We start from the raw sequence: 27,499 nt of genomic DNA on the forward strand, positions 1-27,499 counted from the left end.
TTCGTGTCTGATTTCATAACTTAAGTTATTGCCTGCGTTAATTAATTAGGATATTTGAGGTCTCCCCCATTGAGATTGATTCCTAGAAAGCTAAGATCTGATAATTAGATCAAAAGTTATTTAGGGTGGTCCGTTTATTTATTTAATTTGCTCACTGTATATATTTCAGTCAATGCAATGAAGAACAATGCGTGGTGTTCATTACAATACTTAAACAATCGAATTTGTCATTTATATTGCATTTTTTGTAAGGAGGGATACTTATTTCATTTTTTAGTAAAACACTCTATATATATATATTCACTGATTTAAAAACCAGTTATTATTTGATAATGAGGTGAAAGTTTATTTCGTAAAGAATTTTTAATTACTCTCATGACAAAATAATTATATGTATCTTAAGTTAAATTATAATAACTATATTCATAAATTTAATTAAGAATAAAAATTAATTAGCTGTAATTTATTATGCTTTGCTTAATGTTAATATGTAAAAATTATGTTCTGCTTCAAAAATCTGTGTAGTTTCGAAAAGATTCTTTCACGAGTTTGAAAAATCAATTTTAATCACAAATCCCCAAATTGTCGTACGATCGCCAAATAGCAACCTTGTTCAGGATCATTCACATCCTTCCTCAAAAATAACGAAATAGTATCATCGGATATCACGTGATGAAGGCGGAGCCAAGTGCCAACTCCTGGTGGACGAACTATATATCTTTCTGCTTCAGTTTCTTGGGTTAATTCATTTAATATTCTAACGATTGTTGAAGGGAATGGACTTTGTTGAGTATTTAGTTAATGTCCTTTATATGAATATTTAAAATAATAATATAAATATTCAAAAACTGAAGTTTTAAATAAAAATTCAACTACTCCGTGCTAGATGTATAAGTAAAATTGTAGTTTGAATTTGTTGGAAGTAACGAGTCTGTTAGTATACAATGACATATTTTATGATATACAATATTACATATTCGTTTTCTGTTAAATACTGCTCCTAATATTTTGAATGAACTCAAATATTATTACTGTACTAACTGCTTTAATTTGAAATGATTCACTTATGAAAATAATTTTGCAAACCATGCAACACCCACAGATCTCAAGGCATTTAAAGATTACTAACAAAAAGTACTAGCAAAAAATTATCTGATTTTTTCCGGAAAAAGCATTGTTTTAGTAAATAATAGCACTTTTCCTAGATTAAAAATGTTTATATTCTCATTAACAAATATTCAAAACATCTATACTGTTATGATTCCAAAATAAGTAACAGTAAAAAATTCAAATCAAATCAAATTCTATTCTTTAAAAAAAAAAAAAAAAAAAAGCTGCATTTGTGGTGAAGAAAATAAATAAAACTTAGTAGCACAAGTGATGTATTTGCTAAAAAATTTAATAATTTTTTATAAAATATAATCTGGTACAAAAATTAAGTAGAAATAATATTTAACAATAATGTTAAGGATAAAGCAATAAAATACTCAGTTAACAAAAAATGTACATATACCATTTCTTACAAAACGAATAAGTATCTGCGTTTCATAAGATAATTTGAAAATATTATGCAAGGAATTGAAGTGTTCCTTAAAACAGAAAACAATGTTCTAAAACAACTTTCACTTTCAAAGCTAAATTACAGGAAAATTTTTCTTACCTATCTCCATTAAAAATATCAAAATAATTCAATATATACGTCTGTTTCATGAATATTTCACTCTGTTACAGGTAATTAAAGTAAATAAAACAATAAATTTAAATATCTGAAACTTTTTTAAAGTAATTTCATCTAAACAAAACGATATAAGAGAAATACAAAAAAGGTAACAAAAACAATAATTTAATAACTAGTTCCATGCTCAAAAAGTGCTTTCGTCTTCTCATTCTCTGTTGTCCAGGTCTTAGTAATGGTTTCATTACTCTTTCTTTGTAAGTTAAAATTGCATTTCTGGCCCCATCCCAGGAATGAGGTCCCTGAAGTCTGTACTGGTAAGAAAGAGAAGGTCCAAATATAAGAGCCCAAAACAGTTTTGGATCAGTGATAGCTATTTTAAGAAGATTTGGTTTGACTCCAATGTCATCAGCAAGTTCATCTTGATATCCTATAAAATCTACTTCAAGTGTATGTCTAGGTGAGCTGACAAATTTGTCGCGAATCCACTCTAGTTTCTTAGCGATATCAGCCATCATCTCTTCTTTAGGTGGAAGTTTCAAGTTACCGGCCATATGCCTAGCTGTCCATCTGCATTGCATTTCACCAACAGGAAAACCAGGACCATTTGGCTGGACTAAACCTAGAATGGCAAGTGTAGGATGCGGTAAATGAGGAGGATATATGAATTTGTAGAGTTGAACTTGATTATCAACCACTCGGACAATATCGTCACTCAGAAAAGGAAATTTCACTTTGTATCCAGTAGCCAAAAATACAGTATCCACTTCTGTTTCTTCCTAAATCAAAAAAATCATTACATAAATATATTTGAAACTTATCAGTTTAGCTACAATAGTTAATTGTAGTTTCTTCAAAATTGATAAAAATTTGTTACTGTATTGTTGGTTTTAAATGTCATGGGAATTTAGGATGAACAATTATATGAGTTATTTTATCCCTCGTGTAAAGTGTTCTCCCTCCTCATGTAACCAGCATCCTCCCTGTTTAATTGTTTCGTACCTACAGCTTAATAATAATCACCATTTATTAGACTGTACTTTAGTAATTTCCTAAGAGAGGAAAGCAAAAAAAAATCTATTGTCTCGCTGTTGTTGCTGAGGAAAGTCAATACATGATCATCATCAGTTATGGATGTTCGCTTTAAGAAAGTTGCATTTGGTGTACATATCTATTTTGAATTATGTTTAAGAAAACTATCTACTTAATTAAAAATAGGCTATTGTCAAGGGGTTCGAAAATCATTTGATCCATAGCAAACCTAGAAGGTTTAACTGGAGACAAACCTCCTCATTTTATTTGCATGCAGAGACAATAACATATTTAGTTAAATAATATAACAATTGTAAAATCACAAAGCAAAAGTCACTACAGTAAAATGAATGGTGGAAAAAGCAAAACAAAAGTATTATAAGTTAGTAGAAAGAAAATAAACATGATTTTCAATATGTCTTTCATAAGCAAAAAAATGTGAAAAACATTTTCATACCAAAAAAATAAAATTGATTTAGCAGAAAGAAAATAAATGTTATTTTCATTGTGTCTTTCACATTCTCAGAAGTAAAACTCTCACTTTTGACGATTCTGCGATTCTTGAGCAGTATTTCGTTAATTTTGAGGATTGTTTCGTCAGGAAATCACGTGATTTGTGACGAAACGCAAACTGGAACATATGACGGAAATGTTTCCTTAACTTGGAGAATCATCGCAGTGCTATGATATGCCATACGAAAAAATGAATTAATTGAATTCATTTTTTCACTGAGGAAAAAATGAATTAATTAAATTTAAAAAGACTGGAAAACGATACTAGAATGAAGACTAGACGATCGAAGCTAACCAACCGGTTTGTATGATGGTAAAAGAGTCAGCATCATGTCAGGAAGATACCGTGTTCGAATCCCGCTTCGGGCATGTGTGCACTTTGGTTCTCCATTCTATCTATCCCTCTTTTGCTATTGGGGTGACATTGATTCACCTATATGGTTCCCATGAGATAGTGATTAACTATGCCACCGGTAGATTTTTTTTTGTTGAAATATAAAATGGAATGACTGAAGATTTCCTTATTTATGAAATCCATTTTCTCACAGAAGTGGCGATAATTATTTCGTCACTTTGACAAAATGTTCCGTTGGAGCATAGACCACAAAACTGTTTCGCCAAAAACGAAGAAAATTTCGTGAGATTTAGGTATCCATTTTTACAGTGTAGTAAACATAAAAATGTTGATAATTATTCTCACGCTAAAAAGGTATCAATTGACAATTTTTCAAAACTAGCAGATTCTGAAATTAAGATACAAATAGAAGATTTGAGCATAATAAAGTAAGTCTACTACTAGACAAACGAAAAAAAGAAAATATTTAATGGTAAGGTTTATTTTTATTCAATTTTTAAACAGCGTGAAACAGCCGATTCATTTTCGGGTTTATGGTTATCAATGGTCAACATCCTGATACTTAAAATCCAGCCCAAAAGGCAAGGAAACACTTGATTCAAGTATGGGAGCAAACTAGCTTTCGTGGGGATCTTTTTGATGGAATTAGCTCACATTTGAGTTACATATGGAAAGGAAAACTACGAAAACACTTGGAGGTTTTGACACTCATTTTTTTTTTCGTCACAAATTAAAAAAACACGATCCAATGGGTGGTGTTGTCACTACAAATGAAAACAACAACAATGTCGAGCTCTTGAAATGACAACAATATAGAGCTGCTTATTTCAGCTTGTTCTGCTAGGCGACATTTTCAAACAGATAATTTTATTTTTAATAAAAGAAATAAATTATATAATTTCTGAGCTCAAAACTGCTGTATTTCATGAGATATTAATGATATTTAGTAATTCTGGTGAGTTTGAAGAGAAAATTTGCTTTCGTTATTTATCAATGTATTGTTAAGAAAAATTAACATGGTTGCTAGATTCAGAAAGAACTCGCTTTTTTGGCAGTTCAGATTTTGCCTCTTTTTTCTTATTTATCAGCAGGGCCGTTTTATCCATTAGGCACTGTAGGCAACTGCCTAGGGGCCCCGCCACGTTCAGGGGCCCTGTGCTACAGAGAAAAAAATTGACAATGCTTCTTAAACAGTAAAAATTTAATTCGAAATTTCAATGACGATTGTCTTGCTCTGTACATTACATCGACGCTATTTTAGTACATTTCTGAAAGCATTCCAAATTAGATATTAATATTATGGTAGTTAGTTCATATATAACGCAGTAATATAATCGCAAGCAATTTTATCGCGGTAATTTTAACGCCGACTAATCAGATGACTATACAGCAAGAGCAGCTTTTTTAACACAACACGCTTGAAAAACGCGCAAAATTCTACGTTGTGAATGCACACTTACTGTTCTGGTACCTACCATAGGTAGGTATATTCTATGGCCAAGCTACCAAAGAGTATGTAAAAATAAGGTTGGCAGTACTGGTTCTTTCGTCGCATGACTGGGGAATTCCCCGATCGGATCGGGGAATTCCCCAGTCATGGCCGATCCGCTAAATACATACGTTGTATTGAGTCATAGACAACATTTTTGAAACATTTTTAATGTAATCGTTGAATTTTCACTTCGTGCAATTTGTTTGCGAGTTTTACGGCTGTGAATGAAAAGAGAGTTTTACAGTTTGTGTTTCAAAACTTACGAATTTAGAGCTAAGTATTGGATATTTACTTATAAAGACTGCAGAAGTGCTTCGGGCTTAAATAAGGGCTAAGTTAGAAGAGTTAATATTTAAGCTTATTGTATGATTTTTTTTAAATGCATATATTAATTACTTATATTCTTTTCATTTGATTCAATACTTTTATTGAATAATGTGATAATATACCTATGTAGTAAAAAACAGCGTAATTATGAATAAAGTGTTGTGTTAGCGAAAAAATATATTAGGAAGTTAGAAGACGGTAGGGGGGGGGCGAGACGAGCATTGCCTAGGGGCCGCGACATGCATAAGCCGGCCCTGTTTATCAGTTCTTGTTACTGTTCTGCCGTGGCTTCAAAATACTTCGGAATGCGTAACCTGGATGTGTAGGTAGTTCAGAGCGTGCAGCGCACTCTAGTGTAGGAAACACCATCCATAGTTTTACATAAAGAACATATCCTGAAAATTTCAATAAAATCGAAAATATCCAATATCAAAACCTTTTTTATCTGCCTGATCAAATCCACCAAATCAAAATGTTTATTATTTTCCTGAATCTTAAAAAAACTGGTTTTTAAGTGAAAATATTAAAGTAACTAAAACAGGATGCAGAGGTGTTTAATAATACGATTCACTCCATCCCCAAATTATCCAACATCCCTGCTCCAGTGGGTAAGGAAGGTTTTTTCTTACTAGACTGTATCAAACAAATCTATTTTTATTTTTTTTTTGTTGATAAAACATGCATTTCTCAAAATATCTCTGCTTTAAAAAAATTTACGCTACCTTCATTTTGCAATTTCAGCGCCACCTGTGAACCATCAAGTAAAATCGAGGTACTTATTTTTTTACAGAAAATGGAAATCTCATTCTTATTTGCTCTAAGAGGTTTAAAGTTTACATTATTTTCCTAGAATTTAAACAATAATTTGTAAAATAGCGTGCATTTTAATAGAACAAATCTATCACTCACAAAGTTCATTTCAAGGCAATTATCTTATAGCAATGAATAGTGTGCAATAGAATTCATAATTATCATTTCAACTTAAAAACAGGCTTATGCTGATTCCAGCACTTTAAGGACTATACACGGATAAAAAAATTTTTGGTAAAATTACCGTACTGTAATGACATTTCTAGTAAATAAAAAAAACCACAATTCTGGTTCATGAAATTAATAATTACGGAATTACTATTCGGTTTATAATTTTTCTTTTCTCATGGTAAAGGTTTACCGGAAATTGCGGTTTCTAAAATTATAGTTCTAATTATCATATATTTATTAAAAAAGACGAGTCTTAAAAGAAAATTTAATCAAATAAGTAGATTTTATGCAGAGTTCTAAGATATCATGGTAAAATTGCCAACCTTTACTACTTTTACCACATTTTATTTCATATTATAAAACCATATTTTAAATTGAATTTTGTCAAAATCCTTAAAATGCTTTATAAAAATTACCAAACTTTTCGGTGGGTCAATAGAGTCAGGAATCCGATAAATTTTACCATATTCTGATAGTTTTGACCAAATTTTTTTTTTCTCAGTGTAAGATTTTATGCGATACTTATTTAATTTGTCAAGGTTATTTTATAAATCATATTAAGCATTTATAGACTAATTTCTCACCTCTTCTCCTTCGAAGATGACACCTTTTTTCGTAAACTTCTGGATTGTTCCTCTAGTTTTAACTACTCCACTCAGTAATTTAATAGGCAATGTATCACTAACAGTTGGATGTTGACTCCAAATACGATGCTTTGGCTTAAGGTTGTAAATAGAATGATTGAAATTTTTATTGATTTCTTTCTCTGAGAAAGAACAAACCCAATTGAATGGTAAATGTTCCATAAAGAAGTGGAGATAACGCCTTGTAAACGCTGCATCATATGGCAAACCTTTAGGACCAATTCTTGGTATGATCCATGATCCTCGTCTGCTGCTCAAATATACCTGAAAATTATAAAATATAATATTCGTAATTGTAAAAATAAAATAACCGCAACTTTTTAATTTCGAAAAGCTTAAGACTCTCATCTGAATTCAGATATAACAGAACTATATGTATGTTAATAACCGGAAAAATGTGCAGTGTAAATTATTCGTCGAATTAAACCATTTATGTCCTGGCCCAAAAAGTGGTATATGGGTGATTCTCACGAAACATGATAATTCACTGTCCCTTGCTCCGAGATCTAATACTATAATACTAAAAGAACTTTTTTTAAAAAAAAAATTTATTAATAGCATTGCTGTTAGCATTTTAAAATGACTTTGCATGAGCATTCACTGTTTTGTATACTTAAAAAATTTAATCGAATATCGAAATGTCATTTTCCTGTCATGTCCCAAACAATATTTCCAATAATAACTAGCTTCAAAACTTCCCATACATTTTTCAAAATCTAATTTTTTTATCTTATCCTATGTAAGCATTTCTAGAATATACGCAGAGGGTATTGTTTACTAAAACTTCGTTTAAAATAATTTTTTCTGTCAATAATTTGTTTTTCCCATGAAAATCTGTCATTTTCCTGGCTAGTTTTATTTAGTGATTTATAACCAAAATAGATAGTGCCAGGAATCAATATCTTATGTTAATAGATTGATTAGATACCCTCGTATCTGAACATGTCTTGTTACATGAATAAAGAACTAATTTTCTGGCTCAAGATCTATTTCAAAAATTTTTCAAGGTGAGTAGGTTTTTATGCTGTCATTTTCCTGGCTTCCTGAAATCATTAATAACAAAAACTACTTAGATTTATCTGAGTCATTTTAAGCAGAATATAAACGTCTTCGGCCAAAATATTTAATTAAAGTAAAGTTATATGCTATAAAATGGCGAATTTGTCATTATCCTAGCTGTCATTTTCCTGGCTTATGAATGCCAGGACATTGAAGTGTTACCAGAAATTCCTTTTAACTGCTAATACTGTAAAGAGGGAAAGCAAATATTAACCTAATACCAAGTTTATGTATGATTTTATTATGCTTGGATGTAATCAAAGTTATTTATTTATTTAATGATTGATTATTATACAAAATTTTATTCTGCACGTATCAGCAGCAAAAATTTTTTTGTTTCTTTCTACAGTGGATAAAAATAATTAATTTAAGCAATTTATGGTCCATCTAACATAAGGGCTTAAGTTGAGTTACTTACTATTAACTTAAAATGACTGTTCTTTAAACTTCGAAGGTAATATGTCATTTTCCTGGCATTCTAGATTTGAGGAATTTCTATTTTATTTTTTCTCGAGCAAATGTCAATAAACTATGCTGCTGTCTATAAGATATTAATAAGTGTAGCTAAAGAAGTATACAAAAAAAAATTTAGATCATTTTGAGGACTTTAAATTTGAAGAAATTGGTCCGAATTGTCATGCTTCGTGAGAATCACCCATATCTATGTAACGTCTACAATAATAGCTCAGCAGAATCAAAGGGATTTTAAAACTAAACAAAAAAAGAATTATATTTTAACTGTAGATTAGCCTTTCCAACAGATGTGAACTTTTCTTTCACTTAATAAACTAAGCACTTCACGTATATATTATCGTTAATTAAATAGAAATGTAATCTTTATTTAGAAAATGAATCCATACAGTGCAGTAAAATGCCTTTATTAAGCTGAAATCTCATTCAATTTAACAAATACTTTGAGATTTTAATATATATATATATATATATATATATATATATATATATATATATATATATATATATATATATATATATATATATATATATATATATATATATATATATATATATATATATATATATATATATATATATATATATATATATATATATGAAGAACTATCTGAAAAAAAGTGGTAGGACATATTCGTTTACATCAAGTGGATATTTCCTTTTGTTGCCTACCACCTTAACATTAAAAAAACTAATGTGCCGTACTTCAGATCCAATTATAAACGATTATATTATAGTAGATAAAGCTAGCTGGTTTCTGCAAAATTAACCATAGCATTGAACCACTTGTGCTACTACTTTTTTTTTTATTGAAAGAAGTAACAGTCCTTTTAAAATAGCACTAGGTGCAAAACAAATTTAAGAAGTCCACCTACCTAATTAAGAAAAACTGCAAAACTATTTTCCTCTTAAATAATTTAAATATGATCTATCTATGATTTTTAAACTACAATGGTGAAATAAATTAAGGGAATATGCATATTTTATCGAATTTCATGAAAGGAACTAAACTGAATGTAGAACCACTGTTTCTAGACAAAAATGTAAATCTTGTACATCAAATAAGTAAGCGTACGCGTGTGTGTAGGCGGAGCCAGTAGAGAAACAGGCTGTATAAATGCGCGTAAGATAAGATACATTTCGTTTGCTAGCACACCGTGGCGAATTTCTTGGTGATATTTTGCGGCAATAGGATAAATTCAAATTGTAACAGTAAAAATGAGTAACACCAACGTTTAGATGATGGAATGAGGTAGCGAAGTATGAGAAGGCTAGAAGCAGGCCAATCGCTACCCCCCCCCTCCGAGAATCATCCAGGGAATGAAAACAGCGTTGCTGAACGAGTGGGACCAATTGCCACATTGACAGTTGAAATGAGAATCAAGCATAAAATCACGCTGCAAGGCCTGTAAGAGGGGACCATATTAAACCATTTTTCTTTGTTTATTCTACAACCACTTTAACATACCTTCTGACTTCAACAAGTGTGACCCACGATCATGTGTGCGTATTACAATTGTTGAAATGTTATTCGTTTTGTATTGTATTCATGAATGTACATATCAAATTTCATTAAAATCGGTCCAGTAGTTCTGTAGATAATCGAGCCAGTCTGCAAATTCTCTTAATTTCTTACACCAGTGAATTTCCGTAATCAAATTCATTGTATTTTTTAAATGAAATTAACATGATAACTGCCAATAATAAAAAAAACTATTTCAATGTTACAATTTTCCTTCTATTGCTTTTCCATTAAATTTTTGATGGAACTATCTCGCATTAGTGCTACATGGAGAGGAAGACCACGAGATCCTCTCTCACGGTTAGCCTGACGGCAAGGGAACTCTCCGTCTACCACTGAGGATATTTCATGTCAGTACTGTGGTCGGTGCTAGCCGGACGCAGAACTCGTATCGACCAGCCATCGCTGGGATTCGAACCCGGTCTACCTCATTGGAAGGCGAACGTTCCATCCCCTGAGCCATCGCGGCTTTGTCTGTATACTTAGAAATATTTATAAGACAACATAAACTTTATTTTTTAAATGATACTAAAAATTCTAAAAAGAAAAGAAAGCATACGGAGCGTCAAGAACATTCATAAAAAGACATTTTTAACAGAATAGGAAAAGTTAATTGAATGTTCATTTCTTAAATATAATTCAAAAAAAATATTTTGCATTTCGTTACCAATTCTGCCTAAATTTATTACATTTCACGTTGTATCCCACTCTCTCACGCACTAAAGTTCTGCGCAAGCTGAAGCCGGTATTATCTAAAGGTTACTACCTGCTCAGAATTTGAATACGTGAGCGGGTGAGATACCGGGAGAGAATGCAAAATCTCTCAAATAATTATTTGATATTATCTGTCGAATGCTTTGCGATTTCTTAAAAATAATTTTTTTACTTCGTGATTTTCCTGTAAGTTATTTCATATAAAAGATGGACTTCGTAGAAAAGTTCTATTTTAAACCAGAAACAGCAAAAATGAAACATAGTTAGCGGTTACATTATTTGCATTCCTTCTCAATTCTGAAAAAATAAATAAATGTTATATTTTAAAATTGGAGAATTGTATTAGGTATTGAAAATGTAAATCCTAATTTTTTGCTTACTTGTTTAGTAACGGCACTTAATTCCACAGCGGCATCCATTCCAGAATTACCAACTCCTAAAACAACTACTTTCTGATCTTCAAATGCATCTACTTTCTTCAAACTATGCGTATGCATTATTTTACCTTCAAATTCTTCTTGATTTGGTAGAGTTGGAATGTTTGGGTAAACATGGTGACCTATACAAACACACACAAAATCAAAAGTTTCTGCCACCAATTCTCCTGTCTGAGTATTTTTGTTGGTTACTTTCCAGCGTCCAGTTTCCTGAAAAGTAAAAGTAAAATAAAATCATGTCTTACCTCTATATCAAACTTCTTTTGATGTTTTTTTATTTAAACCCTAATAATTATCTGATTTGGAAAAACATTTTCTATTGAAAGTAATTTTAAATGCAAACCAAAATATAAATAATTGACTCTATTAAAAACAGAACAGGTGTGAAATCAAGGAATTTTTAAATCAAGGAAGGGGAAAATCAAGGAATTCTGCTTTCCTAAATACATATCTGGCCAAAAAACTCACTATGAAAGCTTAGACATACAATTTTTATCATATAAACAATTGCTTACATTTAAAAAAAATAATTTAAATCCTATCATAGTGTGTTATTAGCTTCAAATTTATTATTTCAATTGCTGAAAATGTTACATGGGGTGCAAAAATGTGAAATTAATGGGTTGATGAATGTGGAGCAGTTACTCTGTAATACATGCTGAGAACTTTGACCAAATTTTTTTTCAAAACAGATTGTTTTATTAATGTTGATAGTTTAAATTTCAATAAATGTATTCTATTTTCATTTTTGAAATTGTAAACAACATCCATTAACGTTGCGTATCGTTACCTTATTTCAACGCCTAGCGTTACATGAAACAGTAGTCGTGGTTTCATTTCATCAATGAAATAATTAGTCAAGAGTACAAATCTTTAGTTTTCGTTATTAATTTTTAATTATTATAAAATAAATATTCTGAAGAAATTAATAATATTTATTAGTAACTATTAAATATATTTTTAATTAAGAAAAATATATTAATCCCATCTAGAACTATATAGAAATGTTTTCAAAACACTATTATGTATAATCTTTTATTTTATAAACATCTCATGTTTGATTTAACGCTTAATTTTACTCATGTCTAAAAAAGTAGGAGTGCAAAGCCAAAAACATTGCGTAGAAAATGTAGTGTATTCAAAACAAGCAACATCGAATTTCGAGTTTCATTTTTCCAAAAAATAGTAAATAAAAATTTTGAATTGTTTTTAGAAGACTTCTTTAGTTAAGATTTGACTATTCAAGATACGAAACATAGATTATAATTTTTTAAATGTGCTATTTAAAAATAAAATAGCATACTCAAAAAAAATCTATACCTAGTGTTGTTTTTTGAATTATCGAAAACATATTTAGGTAAAAGTAAAATAAATAAAAATGATTTAATTCAAATATTTTTAGACATATCTCATAGAATTGACATGAAGAAAAAAACATTTCAAATTTCACAAAATGCCAGTCATTTTTATCTTAGATTAACGCATTTAAAGCTTAATATTCATAGGTATTATTCCAAAAACCATTACGAAATTACTGAATTAAATTGCCTTTTAATTTCATTAATGAAAGTATTTTTCAAAATTTTATTTTAAATTTTATTCTGTAATAAAAAAACAAAAAGCTTTGAATTTGTAATATCGTTACATAGCTAGAAGAAAAAAAGCTGCTCAGCGCTATTTACTGTAAATCTAAAAAAAAATTAACTAAAACAAATCCCTGCTTTTAATCTAAAACAAAACATGGCTTATACTTAGTTTTGTCATAAAAATAATCCCAAAAGAGCAGGGAAATCATTAGTTCTAGGAAAAGAAAAGTAAATGAAGATGAGAGGAAGAAAATAAATTCACTAAATAACGCGTATACTATGTCATTATAAAGATGTATTTTTAAGTCCCCTTATTGCTGATCTAAAATAAGTTAAAAATAAGTTTTAAAAAAGGAGCAAATGATTCAAAAGAAGTACTTTGCTAGCCGTAAACTCAAAATTCAGTCGACTGTTCAACGATGGTAATAAAATAAAGAAAATATTTAAATAAAACTTAAAATTCAAATTTTTCGACGCTTCCCCCAGTATTCTTGAAATGCAAAATTTAGTCACAAGGGTACCCAAACAAGAGGGAATAAAATGTACATTGATTTGATAAAATTTTTAAAATAACTTATTAATTTAACAACAACAACTGCATTGCAAAAAATTCCGGATCAAATTGCGAAATAAAGTATCGGAATTTTAGGTGCATTATCCATAAAATCCATTTTTACCTAAAGATATTGTACCGTAATTTTCAGGGTAATATTTATTTAATTTGAGTGATTCAGTGATTTTATAGTAATTATTAATTTAGAAATCACGGTAAATCAGATTTTTTTTTGTTCCGTAACACGCTTTGGTGAAAATGGATTTTACGGTAAAAAGTACCGGCTCCCTGATTGCCGGTACTTTTTTACCAAAATTTAATTCGGTATTTTTTTACAGTTGGGAAAAAAGAGCTTTACCTCATAATCTTCTGCTTTTTCAATCAATTTCGTCTCATGGTAAAATCGTACATGTTGAGATGTTCCTGCTTTTTCAGCTGCTTTTATTATATATTCGTACATTAACGTATTGTGCATATAGTTCGGATATTCGGCGGGAGGGGGAAATGTACTCATGGCACCCAGTTCCTTACTCGTATTGATAATAGTAGTCTTCATTACTGAGGCTATTCCATCTACATCATCATCATGGTATCTCCAAAGACCTCCTATATAACCCGTTCTTTCAAAGCATACTGCTTCGATTCCTTCATCTTTCAATGCTTTTACAGCTCCTAGTCCACAAGGACCACCACCAATAACAGCAGCTCTTTTTGCGACCATGGCTCTACCTTAAAAAAATATACTTTATCAATTTAATAAATTAATAGGCGCGATGAAGAAAACTAATTTGCTTTAAAAGTTAAAAAAAATACTTGAAAAAACATACTATTTAAAATCCATAAGGTTACTATAAAAAAATTGGGGAAAATTTGAAAGTTGTGACTAATTAAAAATAGATAAAATATTTATTTAAAAAAAAGTTTAAGTATTGGTACAGAAGTCTTATAATTAATTTTCGGAATTCACATACTTTTTTAGCTGAATTAAACAATAAAATATATGTGTTTTTTTTTTTTAAATTCAAATAAAAAAAAATTTTAGTTACTAAAAATTCACTCTCAAATAAAGATACAAATGTTAACAAAATGTTAAAAATATCCAGTTATTTTTTTCAATAATTGATTTATGAGTTTTTATTCATTTATTTGTTTATTGTTTACTTAAAATTTTTGAAGTTAGGAGTGGAGTCCGAAAACGTGAATAAGGAAACGTTCATAAGAGTTAGAGAAGAAAACCTAATGACATAAGAATAATCAAAGGCACGACCCAGAGGAAGCTGCCTAACGGAGAACTTAATAGCATAAGAAAGAGATTTTAAATGAAACGGGATATGGCACGCACACTACGAGTTAGCCATTGGGCACACACACTACGAGTTAGACTATTTAAAATAAATATAAATATTTCTTACCTTGAATACTGCATAAATGTGTTACTCAATATTAAATATAATATCAAATATAAAAATAGAGCTAAATTCGCTAGAGTGCTTTTTACAATTCAACCCTATGATCTAAGACATTTAATGCTAGCTATAGATTAAAAACAAAATATTTAAAAGTCTATTCAGGGTCACAAGACAAAAAAGAAAAGCTTATTAATGTTGTTATTGGCAAATCAACATTGTCCATTATAGAAGGTCACAGTTTAAGTAAGGATGGTGACAAGCGAGCACGTGTCGAAGAACTTCTAAATCTTTCTTCTTTTATTATTTCCCTTATTATTTAAAAAGCGTACAGTTAAATTTATTTCGCATGAGTTAACTATTTAATGAACAGATTTTATCGAGCATGTAATAAATTTCATTGTTGTATTTGGTATTAATAATTGACGAGAATATAAAAATATATTCGGCAGCAATTCTTTTCCTTATGGCGTTTTATTAATCGTTCTAATTTTGAAATAAACTACTTAAAAATTGGATTTTTTTTACTTTATCTTAAATTTTTTACTGAAGGATTTATGAAAGCACTAACAGCTATCTCTTACATCAGTAACTGTCTTAGCTTTTGGTTGCGCATATTGTTAAAACCAATCTATGGCCTTTTTTTAAAATTGTCGCAGGTTAAATAGCTAATTTTTAATCAATTTTTCAATTTTTTTATGAATTCTTATTGAATAAAAATTCTTTAGGGATTTAAAAAAAATGGTTATTGAAAGGGTATAACAAAATTTTTACAAGGGAAGATGAAGGGCAAGGGAAGACGCATATTTATAAAGAATTAATTTTAATGCTGAAACAATTTGGATTTTATTCAACAAATAGAATTTATATTTACATCTTATACAGTATTCACAAGAAAATTAGCTTTAAATTACAAATGAGCAGGTTTTCAAATATCTTAAATAATTACATTTAGAAAGTCAAAATTTCCGCAATTTTAGCTTAGACAAAATGACTATGTGAAGATTTGTATAAAAAAATATGACTAATGTGATGACAATAAACATTACATACTTCCTAGCTTTTAGAACTTCTTTTAAATTTTCTAAATTTATTTTTCTTAACCATTCTTAACTGAATTTTAGTCCCGCAGTGGACTGATCGTTAAGACACGGTTCCCAGCAGATCACCGAAGTCAAGCATCACTGGCTACGGTCAGTGTGCGGGTGGGTGACCACTTGGATCAGTCTGCGTAGGGACCGAGGGTGTGCGGTATTGGTCCTCGTTAAACTGTGCTACCGTAAAGTGCTCGACTTCGCGCGCAGGTCGTCCAGCTACCGAAGTGGGGGTGCCATCCCTTCCGCAGAGGATCAAAATTGTGATGGCATGTCTTCGGATCATCCTCCGGGATGCTTCCCTGACCGTCGCCAATAGCCCATTGTGCAGCATTAGTGCGACGTAAATCAACAACAACAACAACTTAACTGAATTTTAATTAAATTAAACAAATTATTTAATTTTTAATACATTTTATAAAGCTATTCTTCTCTTAACAATCAATGCAATGGCTAACTTTTTATTTAACACAAATGCAAAACTAATTAATTCACTGTCTTGACCAAATCGAAAACAAAATTTATTTATAAAACTCTTTATTTTTATTCTTACCACAAAAATGTTTCAGTTACATGGTTACACTAATTCTCACACTCCTACCAGCGATAAACTTTCGCCAAATTGTTTTCAAATTTAATAATGATAACGGTGGTTGGCCTTGTTTTGGGCTATTTCGTCTTTCGATAAGACGCCAAACATGGCTCTCTTTCCCTACTTCGCTTTACTTACTTTTACTTTCTTGATCCCTCTAAGAGACTTTCTCTTCTTTATTTTATAACTTCGAAATGTAACCTTGTTTGTTATAAAAAATTTTACACGATTAACCAATTTTCCTGAACGATTTTATTTATTTTTCTGGGATAAATATCCCTCCTTCATAGCAAAATTCAGATGCATCTCACAGAGCTAAAAATTATACTTTTATTCTCCAAAGAAACTACATCTATTATACAGTAAAAATTTTATCTTCTTATTCTATATTATTTATATATATATATATATATATATATATATATATATATATATATATATATATATATATATATATATATATATATATATATATATACATATATATATATATATATATATATATATATATATATATATATATATATATATATATATATATATATATATATATATATATATATATATATATATATATATAGATAGATAGATAGATAGATAGATAGATAGATTTAAATCATTCATTTGGTAATTTTTATCTTCATGGTTTACTGGAAATACTGGTTTTCAATATTATAGTTATTATAACCACGCATAATGAAAAGTAAATTTAACCAAATAGTGGTTTTTACGGCATGTTCTAAGATATCATGATAAAATCATTAAATTTTGTCCCAATTTATTAAATTTTATCTCATATTGTAAAACTCTATTTTATTTTTAATTTTACCAATACCGAAATCTTTGGTAAAAATCACTGAGCTTTTGGTGTTTCCATAAAGCGTGAAACTCGGTAAATTTTACCATAATATGGTAGTTTTGTCCCTACTTTTTTTTCAGCATATAATAATACATAATAAAATTTTAAAAAATTGCAATTTCTACTGAGCGTTTTTTATAGTCAAATTTAAAAATCTTTTGAAGTTATAATTTATCAATGTCTAAAAAAAGAATAATCAATAATTATCGCTCATCTTCTTATCTTGAATACAATCTGTTATTGCAAAATGAAAAATCAGTAACTTGCTTTTTATTTACAAACTGTTGCTAATTATTAGATTAATCTGAAGCTAATTCTGGGTGTTTAGCATATGAACATGATAAAATCTAAAAATGAACTTGGGTTGCGGACAGTAACTGGAGCGAGAGATTGTTTGTTATTTTGCGCATCAGCTCCTCACGTTCAAAAATCTATGTTTAATTATTTGCCTATGCTACACTTTGAGTTTACGATTTTCTTCAACTTCCGGTTACAGTTGACGTCACCTCTCACACGAAATTTTTAGAGAAACTGATTATCTTTCTTACGTTTTCAAAAAAAAAAAAAAAAAAAAATCTAAAGAGCAAAAAATAATTTGTTTACCATATAAATGAGTCTTTTTTGAATAAAGACAGTTTTATTTCATTAAAACACTATTCTTTCACATTTCTTTAATTCATTCATTTTCCAGTATTCATGGATTTTTTTTTTCTGTGTGAATATTTATTTTGGAAATAACATTAATTTGTAAGCGTAAATTTCATGAAAGTTTTATCATAGATATTGCAAATAGAACCTCAGCACTTGTGCATTATGTTAAGATAAATTGTTATCAACTTGAGACATGCAGGGTGTTTCATAATGACTGCCCTTAGCATGCATTTCTAGAAGTTTTACATATTATAGTTCAGAAATTTCTTTTCTAAAATAAAAGAATATTTGATAAAAATCGATCTTTATTTAAATTTAGATTATTCATTTAATTGCATTCGAACATTTGATTTTTTGCTGTATATACTTATTTTAAAAATAACATAAACTAATAGTCACAATTACACTGCTCAAAACTCATGAAAATTTTATGACAGATATTACAAACAGAACCACTATATTAACACTTAATTTAGAGAAAACGAGATAGGTAGAACTCAAAGTATACGAGATAGGTAACATATATTAAAGCATAAAGCTAAGCAGGTGTTTCGTAAAGAAATTTTACACATTATGATCTGAAAATTTGTGCTTACGCAAGGAAGAAACAAAAACATTATCAAAATATGTTAAATTACTATTGAGAATAACGGGAACAAAAATATCAAAACTTGTTTGATTGAAAACATAGAAAAGTTGAAAGGCGAATGCCGGAAAGTGAGGTTCAGTTATCGTTTCGGAGGTGTTTCTAAATATCAATCAACTCCTTCATGTTTCTTCCATGAATGATACAGATTTTGATGTTTTCAGTTTTACCTTCCTCAATAATGATTCACTATCGATTTTGATTTGTTCGTTTGATTTGATTCGTGTTTTCCTACTTAAGAATTAATTTTCGACCCATAATTTAGTCACTCTTTTTATTTAATTTTTCATGAATATTCTAAAAATATATATTAAGGGCCGTCATTGAAGAGCATCCTTCAGCCCACAAAATGTTTTTCCAAGAAAGTCGTAAAAAATTCAAGTTACAACCAAGCAAAGTAAAATAAGATAGCCGCTTTTATGGCCAAATTATCCCACCTGACTGTATAACTTAGATATGCTGATTTTTTAGCTTGCAATAATAGAAGTAATGCACTATACTTTTTTCTTTAAATAATAATAAATGCAATTAGGTTGAGTTCTGTAACACAAGACTACAGTTCATTTTTTACATACCCACTAAAAACTCAAAAATTACTTTCATCAGTAATAAATTATAAAGTGATGTATATAATTATAAAATGATGAATTATAATGAGTAACTACATAAAATAATTAATATAGTAATCATAAAGTAATAAATAATATGTTCGATAGTGAAGAATAAATTCAGAACTCTGATTAAAAATGAAAGTAGTAATATAATACTGGAATATAATACTGAATATAATATTGAGTAGTAATATAATACTGAAAATGAATAAAATACTGAATATAAAGGAATCAAAAATTGTGTATCAAAATTACAATTGTAGAAAGTGAGAAGTCAAATTTCTATGCAAATAATCTCGATGAAAATAATGTATATAATTATAAAGAAATGAATTATAATGGATAACTACATAAATAATGATAGTAATTATAAAGTAATAAATAATATATTCGATAGTGAAGAATAAATTCAGAACTCAGATTAAAAATGAGTGTCGTGAAAGGGTAAAATGAATGAAATACAGACTTTAAAGGAATCAATAAAGGTGTATAAAAACTACAATTGTAAAAAGTTAGAAATCAGATTTTCATGCAAATATTCTCGATGAAAAATTTCTTGTTGCTTTAAAAGCTGAATGTAATTTTAAAATCAAATCCACATTTATTTAAATAATAATGTATCATAAAACTATATTTTAAGTCTACTGCTTTTGAGGAAATTTATTGTACCAAAAATTGTCAACATATATGCCTTAAAAAACTTCATAGCTTAGTATTAATAAAACTATATTTCAGTTAAATTATTGACTTTGATTTAATCTAATTATGCTAATTTTTTTTTCTTTGAAGAAGAAAAACACAACAATAAAATTCTGTTAAACTTATTTAATTATATTTTGTTATTTCCTGAGTTTCCATTGAAGTTAACCGTTCTACAAGGTTGAAAACCTTGCATTTTTCTGTCTTCACTAGTATTTTATCAATTTAAAAAATTTGTATATAACAACAAATAAAAATTGTTTTCAGACATGCGTTATTTCAAAAATATTTCGGCTAAATATAAATTAGTAGATATTATTTAGAGATGGTATTCAAATTAGTAAATCTTAACTAATTTTAAACAAAGACCTAATGTTTTAGCTTTTGCCAGATTAATTAATAAGTCATATTACTACCACTTTCTCAACAAAAAAATTATGAAGTACACCTTGTTCTTTTTCTAAAATAACTTTATATTAATAATCATAATTAATAGCAAAATCTAAAAGAGAACAAAATTCAAAATAAAACTTTAATTAAATATGCTTAAAAATAATTGCAATCATTTAATTATAATAAAAAATTTCTTGTATTAAATATAATATACGTAATATTTTATCACATAAAGCATTAATATATATGCTTTAAATGATTTCTTATTGGAAAAAAAATTTGCAACCTTCTCTTATAATAGATATGCATGCAATAACTTTCAATAAAATGTCCTTATTTAAAATAAATTTATAACCTTATCCATTGAACTTTTTATTACATTACAACATAAATTAATTATATAAACATATGAATTACTTGTTTCATAATACTTATAACAAAGTACTTACTCATTTAATTACACAATCAACGAATCGAATATTGAAAATAATACGCTTTTATTTCAGTCAATTACTTTGCATTGTTTTTGTAGATATAAATGAATGTTAAGACACAAAATATATCTCACAATGCTATTATCAATAGTTAAGATGATGCTAAATTCAACTTATTACAATAAACAATAATTTTGCATAAAAAATACGAAATTATCTTGATATTTCAAATACACAAGTTTGAAGAATAAATATATTTTTCTTTAAAGCCTGCTTACTTCTTTTGTATCTATCTGTCTCTGTTCCCACTGAACAGAAAACAAGGAAAGAAATTTATTCCTCCATTTTCACAATTAACGCTCATTACGTGTTTCACAAGAAGTAAAAAAAGAATTAAAATAAGTATAACAATAGAAATTTATTAGCGGAAAAAATTTATCAATTAGATGTCAATTCAATTTTGATAGACAGAAAGCGAGTAAACAAAAACCGGTTGAGTCATTAATAGATAAAATAATTTTTGATACTAATATGATTAAAGAATTGATAGATTTCATAATTATTAGTTTTTTTTATTTATTTGTTTTATTTTATTTTATTTTTATCTTAAGCTGCCTTAAAATTATTTTAACTTGTTTTCACGAAATGTGATATGAATTTTTATACTATAATAAACGTTCTTAAAACACTTAAATTGTGACAACAATTTAAAAAGAGTTTCAATATCACTGAAATTATTTTAAAATTGGTTTTGCTATAAACATGGCCATGTCTTAGGCCGATATATATGCTGTTTTAAATAAATATTTTTTAAAGCGGTGGTATATGTATTATTAACCATGAAAGAAAATGGTTTTACTCAATCGGAAAATACAAAATTCTTAAAGAGTTTCTATCTGGATTTCATATGAGAAATGTAAATGATATGAACAGCCTTGTTTTATCTTCTACAAAACGTGATGACAACTAGTTATACAAAATGCGTCATAGTACGGTTCTACTAAAATAAAAAAAAATTTAAAAAATGTCGTGAAATCAGTAAACAATAGTTTAACAAATCATTTTTATCATTTCATATTCTTAAATAGGGAAACAAATTTGTATTTTTTATAAACAAAAAACGGTTTACTAAAATGTAATTAACTTCAATTAAAAATGTGCAAATGGGAAGTAAAACCTCTGCCATGCAAAAATTGGTCAATACACTTTTTTTCTGCTGTTGTACAATAACAATTGAATAATTAGAAGTGAATTTCCATAGAAATGTAAGAAAAAAATCATTGATAAAGTCACGTAACATATATCACAGTAAATTGAATAAAAGCGTAAACTATAAAATTAAGGTAAAACTCTCGATTTTCACTTTTAAATGCTATCTCGTACTCAGTAACGAATATAAATGTTACTTAATCAGCAACTAAATATTTGAAAATCTAAGATAAGTATAAACGAAGTATTAATTCCAAGAAGGCCTTCCAATCGTTAAGCAGAAATCTAGTATTTTCAATTTTGAAAACAGATAATGTTTTCTAACATTAAATAATAAAATTCAATTCTGCATTTCAATTTCTTTTAAAATATAATGATATTTACTTCAAGTTTTACTGTTTAGTTTCATACGCTTTATACGTTTACTTTCCATAGATATGAGTTATTTTTTATAAAGATTTAATGAAAAATTAACTCGTAGTGAGTGTGTAATTAAAAATCAGTGGCATTTCACTAAATCTATGGAATAATTTTTCATACTGAGGCTATTTATTCTGAAGATTTCTCGACATTTTTTGGAAAATAGATGCTTACACGGAGGAAAAAAAATTCCTGACAAAATTACTGTACATGTATGGTGAATGGCATTTAAAAAAACAACAACACAGTTCTGGTAATCAAAGCAAAATATTTAAAACCACTCATTTGGTAATGTAATTTTTCTATCCATATAGTATCAGTTTACCTGAAATTCTGGTTTTCAAATTTATACTTCTTATTACCACACATTTAGTAAAAATATATAATTCAAAAGTAATTTTAACCGAATAAATGGTTTTTATGCCTTGACCTAATGTGTCATGATAAAAATACCAAATTCGACAACATTTACCACCAAACAGCGTAGTAATAAAACCATATTTTATTGTTAATTTTACCCAATGTTTTAAAAATTATAGCGTAAAAATACACTACTGAAAAGTAAATGTATCCTAATAAATTGGTTTTTAGGCTATGGTCTAATGTGTCATGATAAAAATGCCGAATTTGACAGCATTTACTATCCAACAACTTAGTAATAAAACCATATTTCATTGTTACTTTTACCAAAAGTCATTACCAAAGCGTTTCGGTAAAAACTGCAGTGCTCTTTGGTGTTCCTAAAGATCCTGAAACACGGTAAATTTTACCATATTATGATAGTTTTAATCATACATTTTTCTCAGTGTAGCATTGAAACTAAAAATATATTATGTATAATAATTTTATGCATAAATACATTAAGTTTAAAATTGTGAACGTTTGGCAATTAAATTCATAAAATCAGCATTTAAAATACAAATTTAATCGTAACTCTGACGTTCAACACTTCAAATTTTCATTTGATTGATGATTAAACCTAAACTTGAGATGTAAAAGGCTCATAAAACGTACGGAATCTTTTTAGAAATAAAAGTGTTGGGAAATTATTGTTTCAGTTTTCAAAACAAACTTAGATACCGAAACAGAAGTTTCTATGAAGGCCAAACAAGTACACAATTACTGGCTTAACACTGACCTGAAGGAAACTTCTGGTAAAAGACATTTCATAAGAAGTAGGTTATGGAGTTAAGACAAAAAATGATTGTTTATTTTTGTCATTGAGAAACTAGAAAATACGATAATGTTTTTTGGCATAAAAGAATATTCAGATTTTTATGAAGACAAATCTCATTTTTTTAAATTATTTAAAAAAAAAAAGAAATCAGTAAAATAGTTTGTAATGTTTTTTAATTATATTTTATTATTTCTTACATTTTTAAAGAAGTTGACTAGAAGTTACTATTTCCATATTACTTCTTTTGTTTAAAAAGTTTGCACGCAATTGCATATAAAGTCTAAAAAAAAAAAAACTTTTCCTTTTTCTTTCTTTTTTTCGCTGTTTTTATAGTACTTCCTTAATTTAAAAAGTTTGCAAGCAATTACATATAAACACTTCTCCCAATATGTGAAATAATACGAATAATAATAAACAATAGCTAAATATCAATCTAATTTAATAGAATGAATTTCAGAGTGATTATTCTGGATCATGTCTTTTTACAGGCGTGGTAGGTCCAGACCTTTCTGTTTACGTGCGACAATGCGCGGTCACACAGGTGCGCTGAGGTATCGGACACACAAGCAAGTAAAGATATTGACCAAATGCAATGGCCTGTGTACTCCCCGGACCTAAATCCTGTAGAGTAAGCCTAATATGTCCTTGGCTCAGACGTGTTTCCCAAAGAACACGCCATTTCTAAACCGTGCAAAAGCTGAAAACCACTTTGAGAGAAAAGGACAATGTTGCCCAAGAACTCTTAGATAGTTTAGAGGTCAGAGTGAATATTAGATGCAAAAGGTACATTAGGGTCCGAGGTAATCACGTTTTTACTGAAAACCTCCTTGAGAGAGGAATAGGACAATGTTCCCCTTAGGTTTTTTAGAACTCTTAGATAGTTTAGTGGTCAGAGTGAATATTAGATGCAAAAGGTGCATTACTGACCGAGGTAATCACATTTTTACTGAAAACCTCCTTGAGAGAGGGATAGGACAATGTTCCCCTTAAGTTTTTTAGAACTCTTAGATAGTTTAGTGGTCAGAGTGAATATTAGATGCAAATGGTGCATTACTGACCGAGGTAATCATTTTTTTACTGAAGTACTTATTTCTGTTCTATTCAGATAGGATTCAATTTTTCATGGCTGCTTGGAAATCGTCCAAAGAGCATCATTTTTATTTGTAATTTTATTATATTTCGATAAGTCAAATCTAAACTAATTTACATAATAATAAATGCACATTGTTTCTAATTAAATGTGTATTTAGTTTAATTTCATCAATCGACGTCTATTATTAATTATGCCGAAAAAATGTAACTAATCCTTAGCAATTGTCAAACAGTGTAGCTCAAAAATTATAATTAACTGAAGATTAAAGATTAAAAAAAATTGCATAAACTTTATCTTTATTGCAAGAATTTATGTGAGATTTTTGAGTAACATTCTTCAAAGTGATATTTTTAATGTTAGAAAAAGAAAATTATTTTTGATAATTCGTTTTTTCATAGAATTCACAAAGTATTTTAATTAAAAATTATGCGATTAACAGCATTACAACTTATATAAGTTAGTTATAAACATTTAAATTTCATCATTTAAGAAAATTCTAGATTTTCTAGATGTCTGATCATGATAAAGCATATCAAAAGATTTAAAAGCAATTTTAATCACGAAAAAAGAAACCGGTGAAATGCAAGTCATCTTTTCAAAAGCATGACTTTTTTAGATAAAACTATCCATCTGATAATTTGGAACAATGTCAGATAAATACATTTCGACATTAAACATTTATTGTCAACTAATCTTCACCAATCGATATGAGAAAAAACTATTTATAGTGCTAAAAACATATAAAACAGCAGAAATAGTTCTGAAATTTTTCTTCTTTTAAATAAACATTAATTTTTAAAATATTATGCTATTTTCTTATCATTTAAGTATTCATTACTAAACTGAAAAATAAAAAGTATGGTCAAAACTACCAGAATATGGTAAAACCATTTCCGGTTCGATGAGAACACCAAAAAGCTCTGTAATTTTTACCGAAGCGCTTTGGTAATGATTTTAGATAAATGAACAATAAAATATGGCTTTATAATATGTGATAAAATTTGGTAAATATGGTAGAATTTAGTAATTTTATCAAAGTACCTTAGAGAATGGCATAAAAACCATTTTTTCTGACAAATGTGCTTTTCAGTTTATATTTTTTCCTAAATGTGAGATAATAAGTACCGTAATTTAGAAAACCGGAATTTTAGGAAGCCATTACCATATGAAAGAAAAAATTACTAAATGAATGGTTTACATACTATTTATTCTGATTTTGTGAATCAGAGTTTTTTTTTTTTTTTTTTTTTTACCGAAATGTAACTACCACGCAGTTCTATAATTTTACCAGAAATGTTTGTTCTGTGTAAAATTTATATTTTTCAATACCTCGGGAATATGTTTTTTTCTTCCTTTTTTTTGTTTTTTTGGTCTACATTTTTTATTTTATTTCAAAGAAACAAATATTGCCTAAGAATATAAAGTGAAGTTTTAAAAAGAGTTCTATCAGTAAGGTAGAACATAGGTAATACATAGGTAAGAGGCATTGGGTGTTTGGCATCCTAATAAAAACTGTAAATATTGTCCAAAAAATAGCGCATGGAAATAAGAAGAATAATGAACACTGGAGCATCACTTCACTCGAATTACTTTACTTGACATTATTACTTTATTACTTACAAATTTTTAAATAATTACTTTTTTCATTGAGGAACTTTTTCAAATTGAAGAACCTGGGACAATAATCACCCTTTCACTTTGTTCATTATAGCATTTTTTGATAAGAACAAATTGATTTTCATGTAGACACTAAGATATTTCTGTGTATTGTGATGTTATGTAGTGGAAATTCTTGAAATTTTGGAACATATCTAGACGCAATCTAAGGGGATATGGGAAAAGTGTGGCTTATTACAATATTGCCTTCAACCTTTCAGTTTTAAAATACATTTAGATAAATTTTGTGACATTTAATAGTGCAGTGATCTTTTAAAACCTTGAGATATTTCGCGCTTTAGGGCATTTAAAGATAATAAATTATATAAAAAAATAATGATAATAATTTACGGTAAGTAATTAATACAATAAAAACATTGCACTTAAATAAAATAAAGTATTAAAACGACGTTTCTTAAATTACAAATAAATGAAACGTGTTCAAAATGTTCTCTTACCTTCATCAGCTCCTGATGAGCCCTTCTTGACAAGCTGCTGGAGCGAAATAAAAGAAAGCGCCAAGAAAACAAAAACAAGTCGCTCTTGTTAAGAAAGTTGAAGGCTAAAAAAATAATAACCTTTCATAACTATTGTGTCGCCATCTACATTATGTAAACACCAACGCTCTTAGTGTGAAAATATTTTTTTGTTTCTCTTTCAGATCCAGGTTTTGATTTTTTAATAATTTCTTTTTCAATTAAGTGAGGTACTGTCCATAAAGCAGGAGGTGGTGCCAGGTTATACCCGATAAGAGATTTATTTCAAAAAGAGGCAATATAACTGGTCATTTCTTAATTTTTCTATATAAAAAAAATATTTTCGATAAACTATACAAATTTGTAACCCTTTGACGCAGATGGGACACAGATCACACTTCTCATTTTTTCTGACGCTTTAACTATACTTTGTATTTTCTTTAATTACGAAAAACTGTCTAACAGCTACTAAAAAGTATGTTTGATTATCAAATTTATGTTTGAACAAAAATATAAAAACCATAAAAAAGTAGTTTGATTTTTTTCCCCATTCATATTCAAAAATTTATCAATAATTGACAGTTTGTAAATTACAGTAATTTCAATAAAGAATAACTGTGTCTCTTAAATCTGAAAATAGGTTAAAATTTGAAAAATTATTGTTTGAGAAGTGTTTAGAAGATTTAACGCAGAAAAAGACACCGGTGTTTCATGCTGTATTG

The 27,499-nt window shown here is 28.4% G+C and overlaps 1 protein-coding gene across 5 annotated transcripts; it reads right to left on the reverse strand.

Annotated features, from left to right (window-relative positions):
- Window positions 1-1,381: 1,381 nt before the first annotated feature.
- On the reverse strand, window positions 1,382-26,884 carry LOC107450433 (flavin-containing monooxygenase 5). Of its 5 annotated transcripts, none has more exons than XM_016066230.4 (5): window positions 26,760-26,884; window positions 13,720-14,090; window positions 11,166-11,432; window positions 6,960-7,283; window positions 1,382-2,454 (listed from the first exon to the last, which is right to left on the reverse strand). In XM_016066230.4, exons 2-5 carry the CDS (start codon window positions 14,080-14,082, stop codon window positions 1,789-1,791), a joined length of 1,620 nt encoding a protein of 539 aa, XP_015921716.2. In that variant the 5' UTR covers window positions 14,083-14,090; window positions 26,760-26,884; the 3' UTR covers window positions 1,382-1,788. The 5 variants fall into 5 exon arrangements, with proteins under 5 accessions (XP_015921716.2, XP_015921722.2, XP_015921729.2 ...); XM_016066236.4 differs by having other exon boundaries at window positions 13,720-14,086; window positions 26,760-26,856; XM_016066243.4 differs by lacking the exon at window positions 26,760-26,884 and adding an exon at window positions 21,025-21,222.
- Window positions 26,885-27,499: the final 615 nt, after the last annotated feature.

This window comes from Parasteatoda tepidariorum, chromosome 11 (genome assembly GCF_982258835.1).
Source record: "Parasteatoda tepidariorum strain Cologne lab strain chromosome 11, Ptep-v5.0, whole genome shotgun sequence".
Taxonomy (NCBI): Eukaryota; Metazoa; Arthropoda; class Arachnida; order Araneae; family Theridiidae; genus Parasteatoda; species Parasteatoda tepidariorum.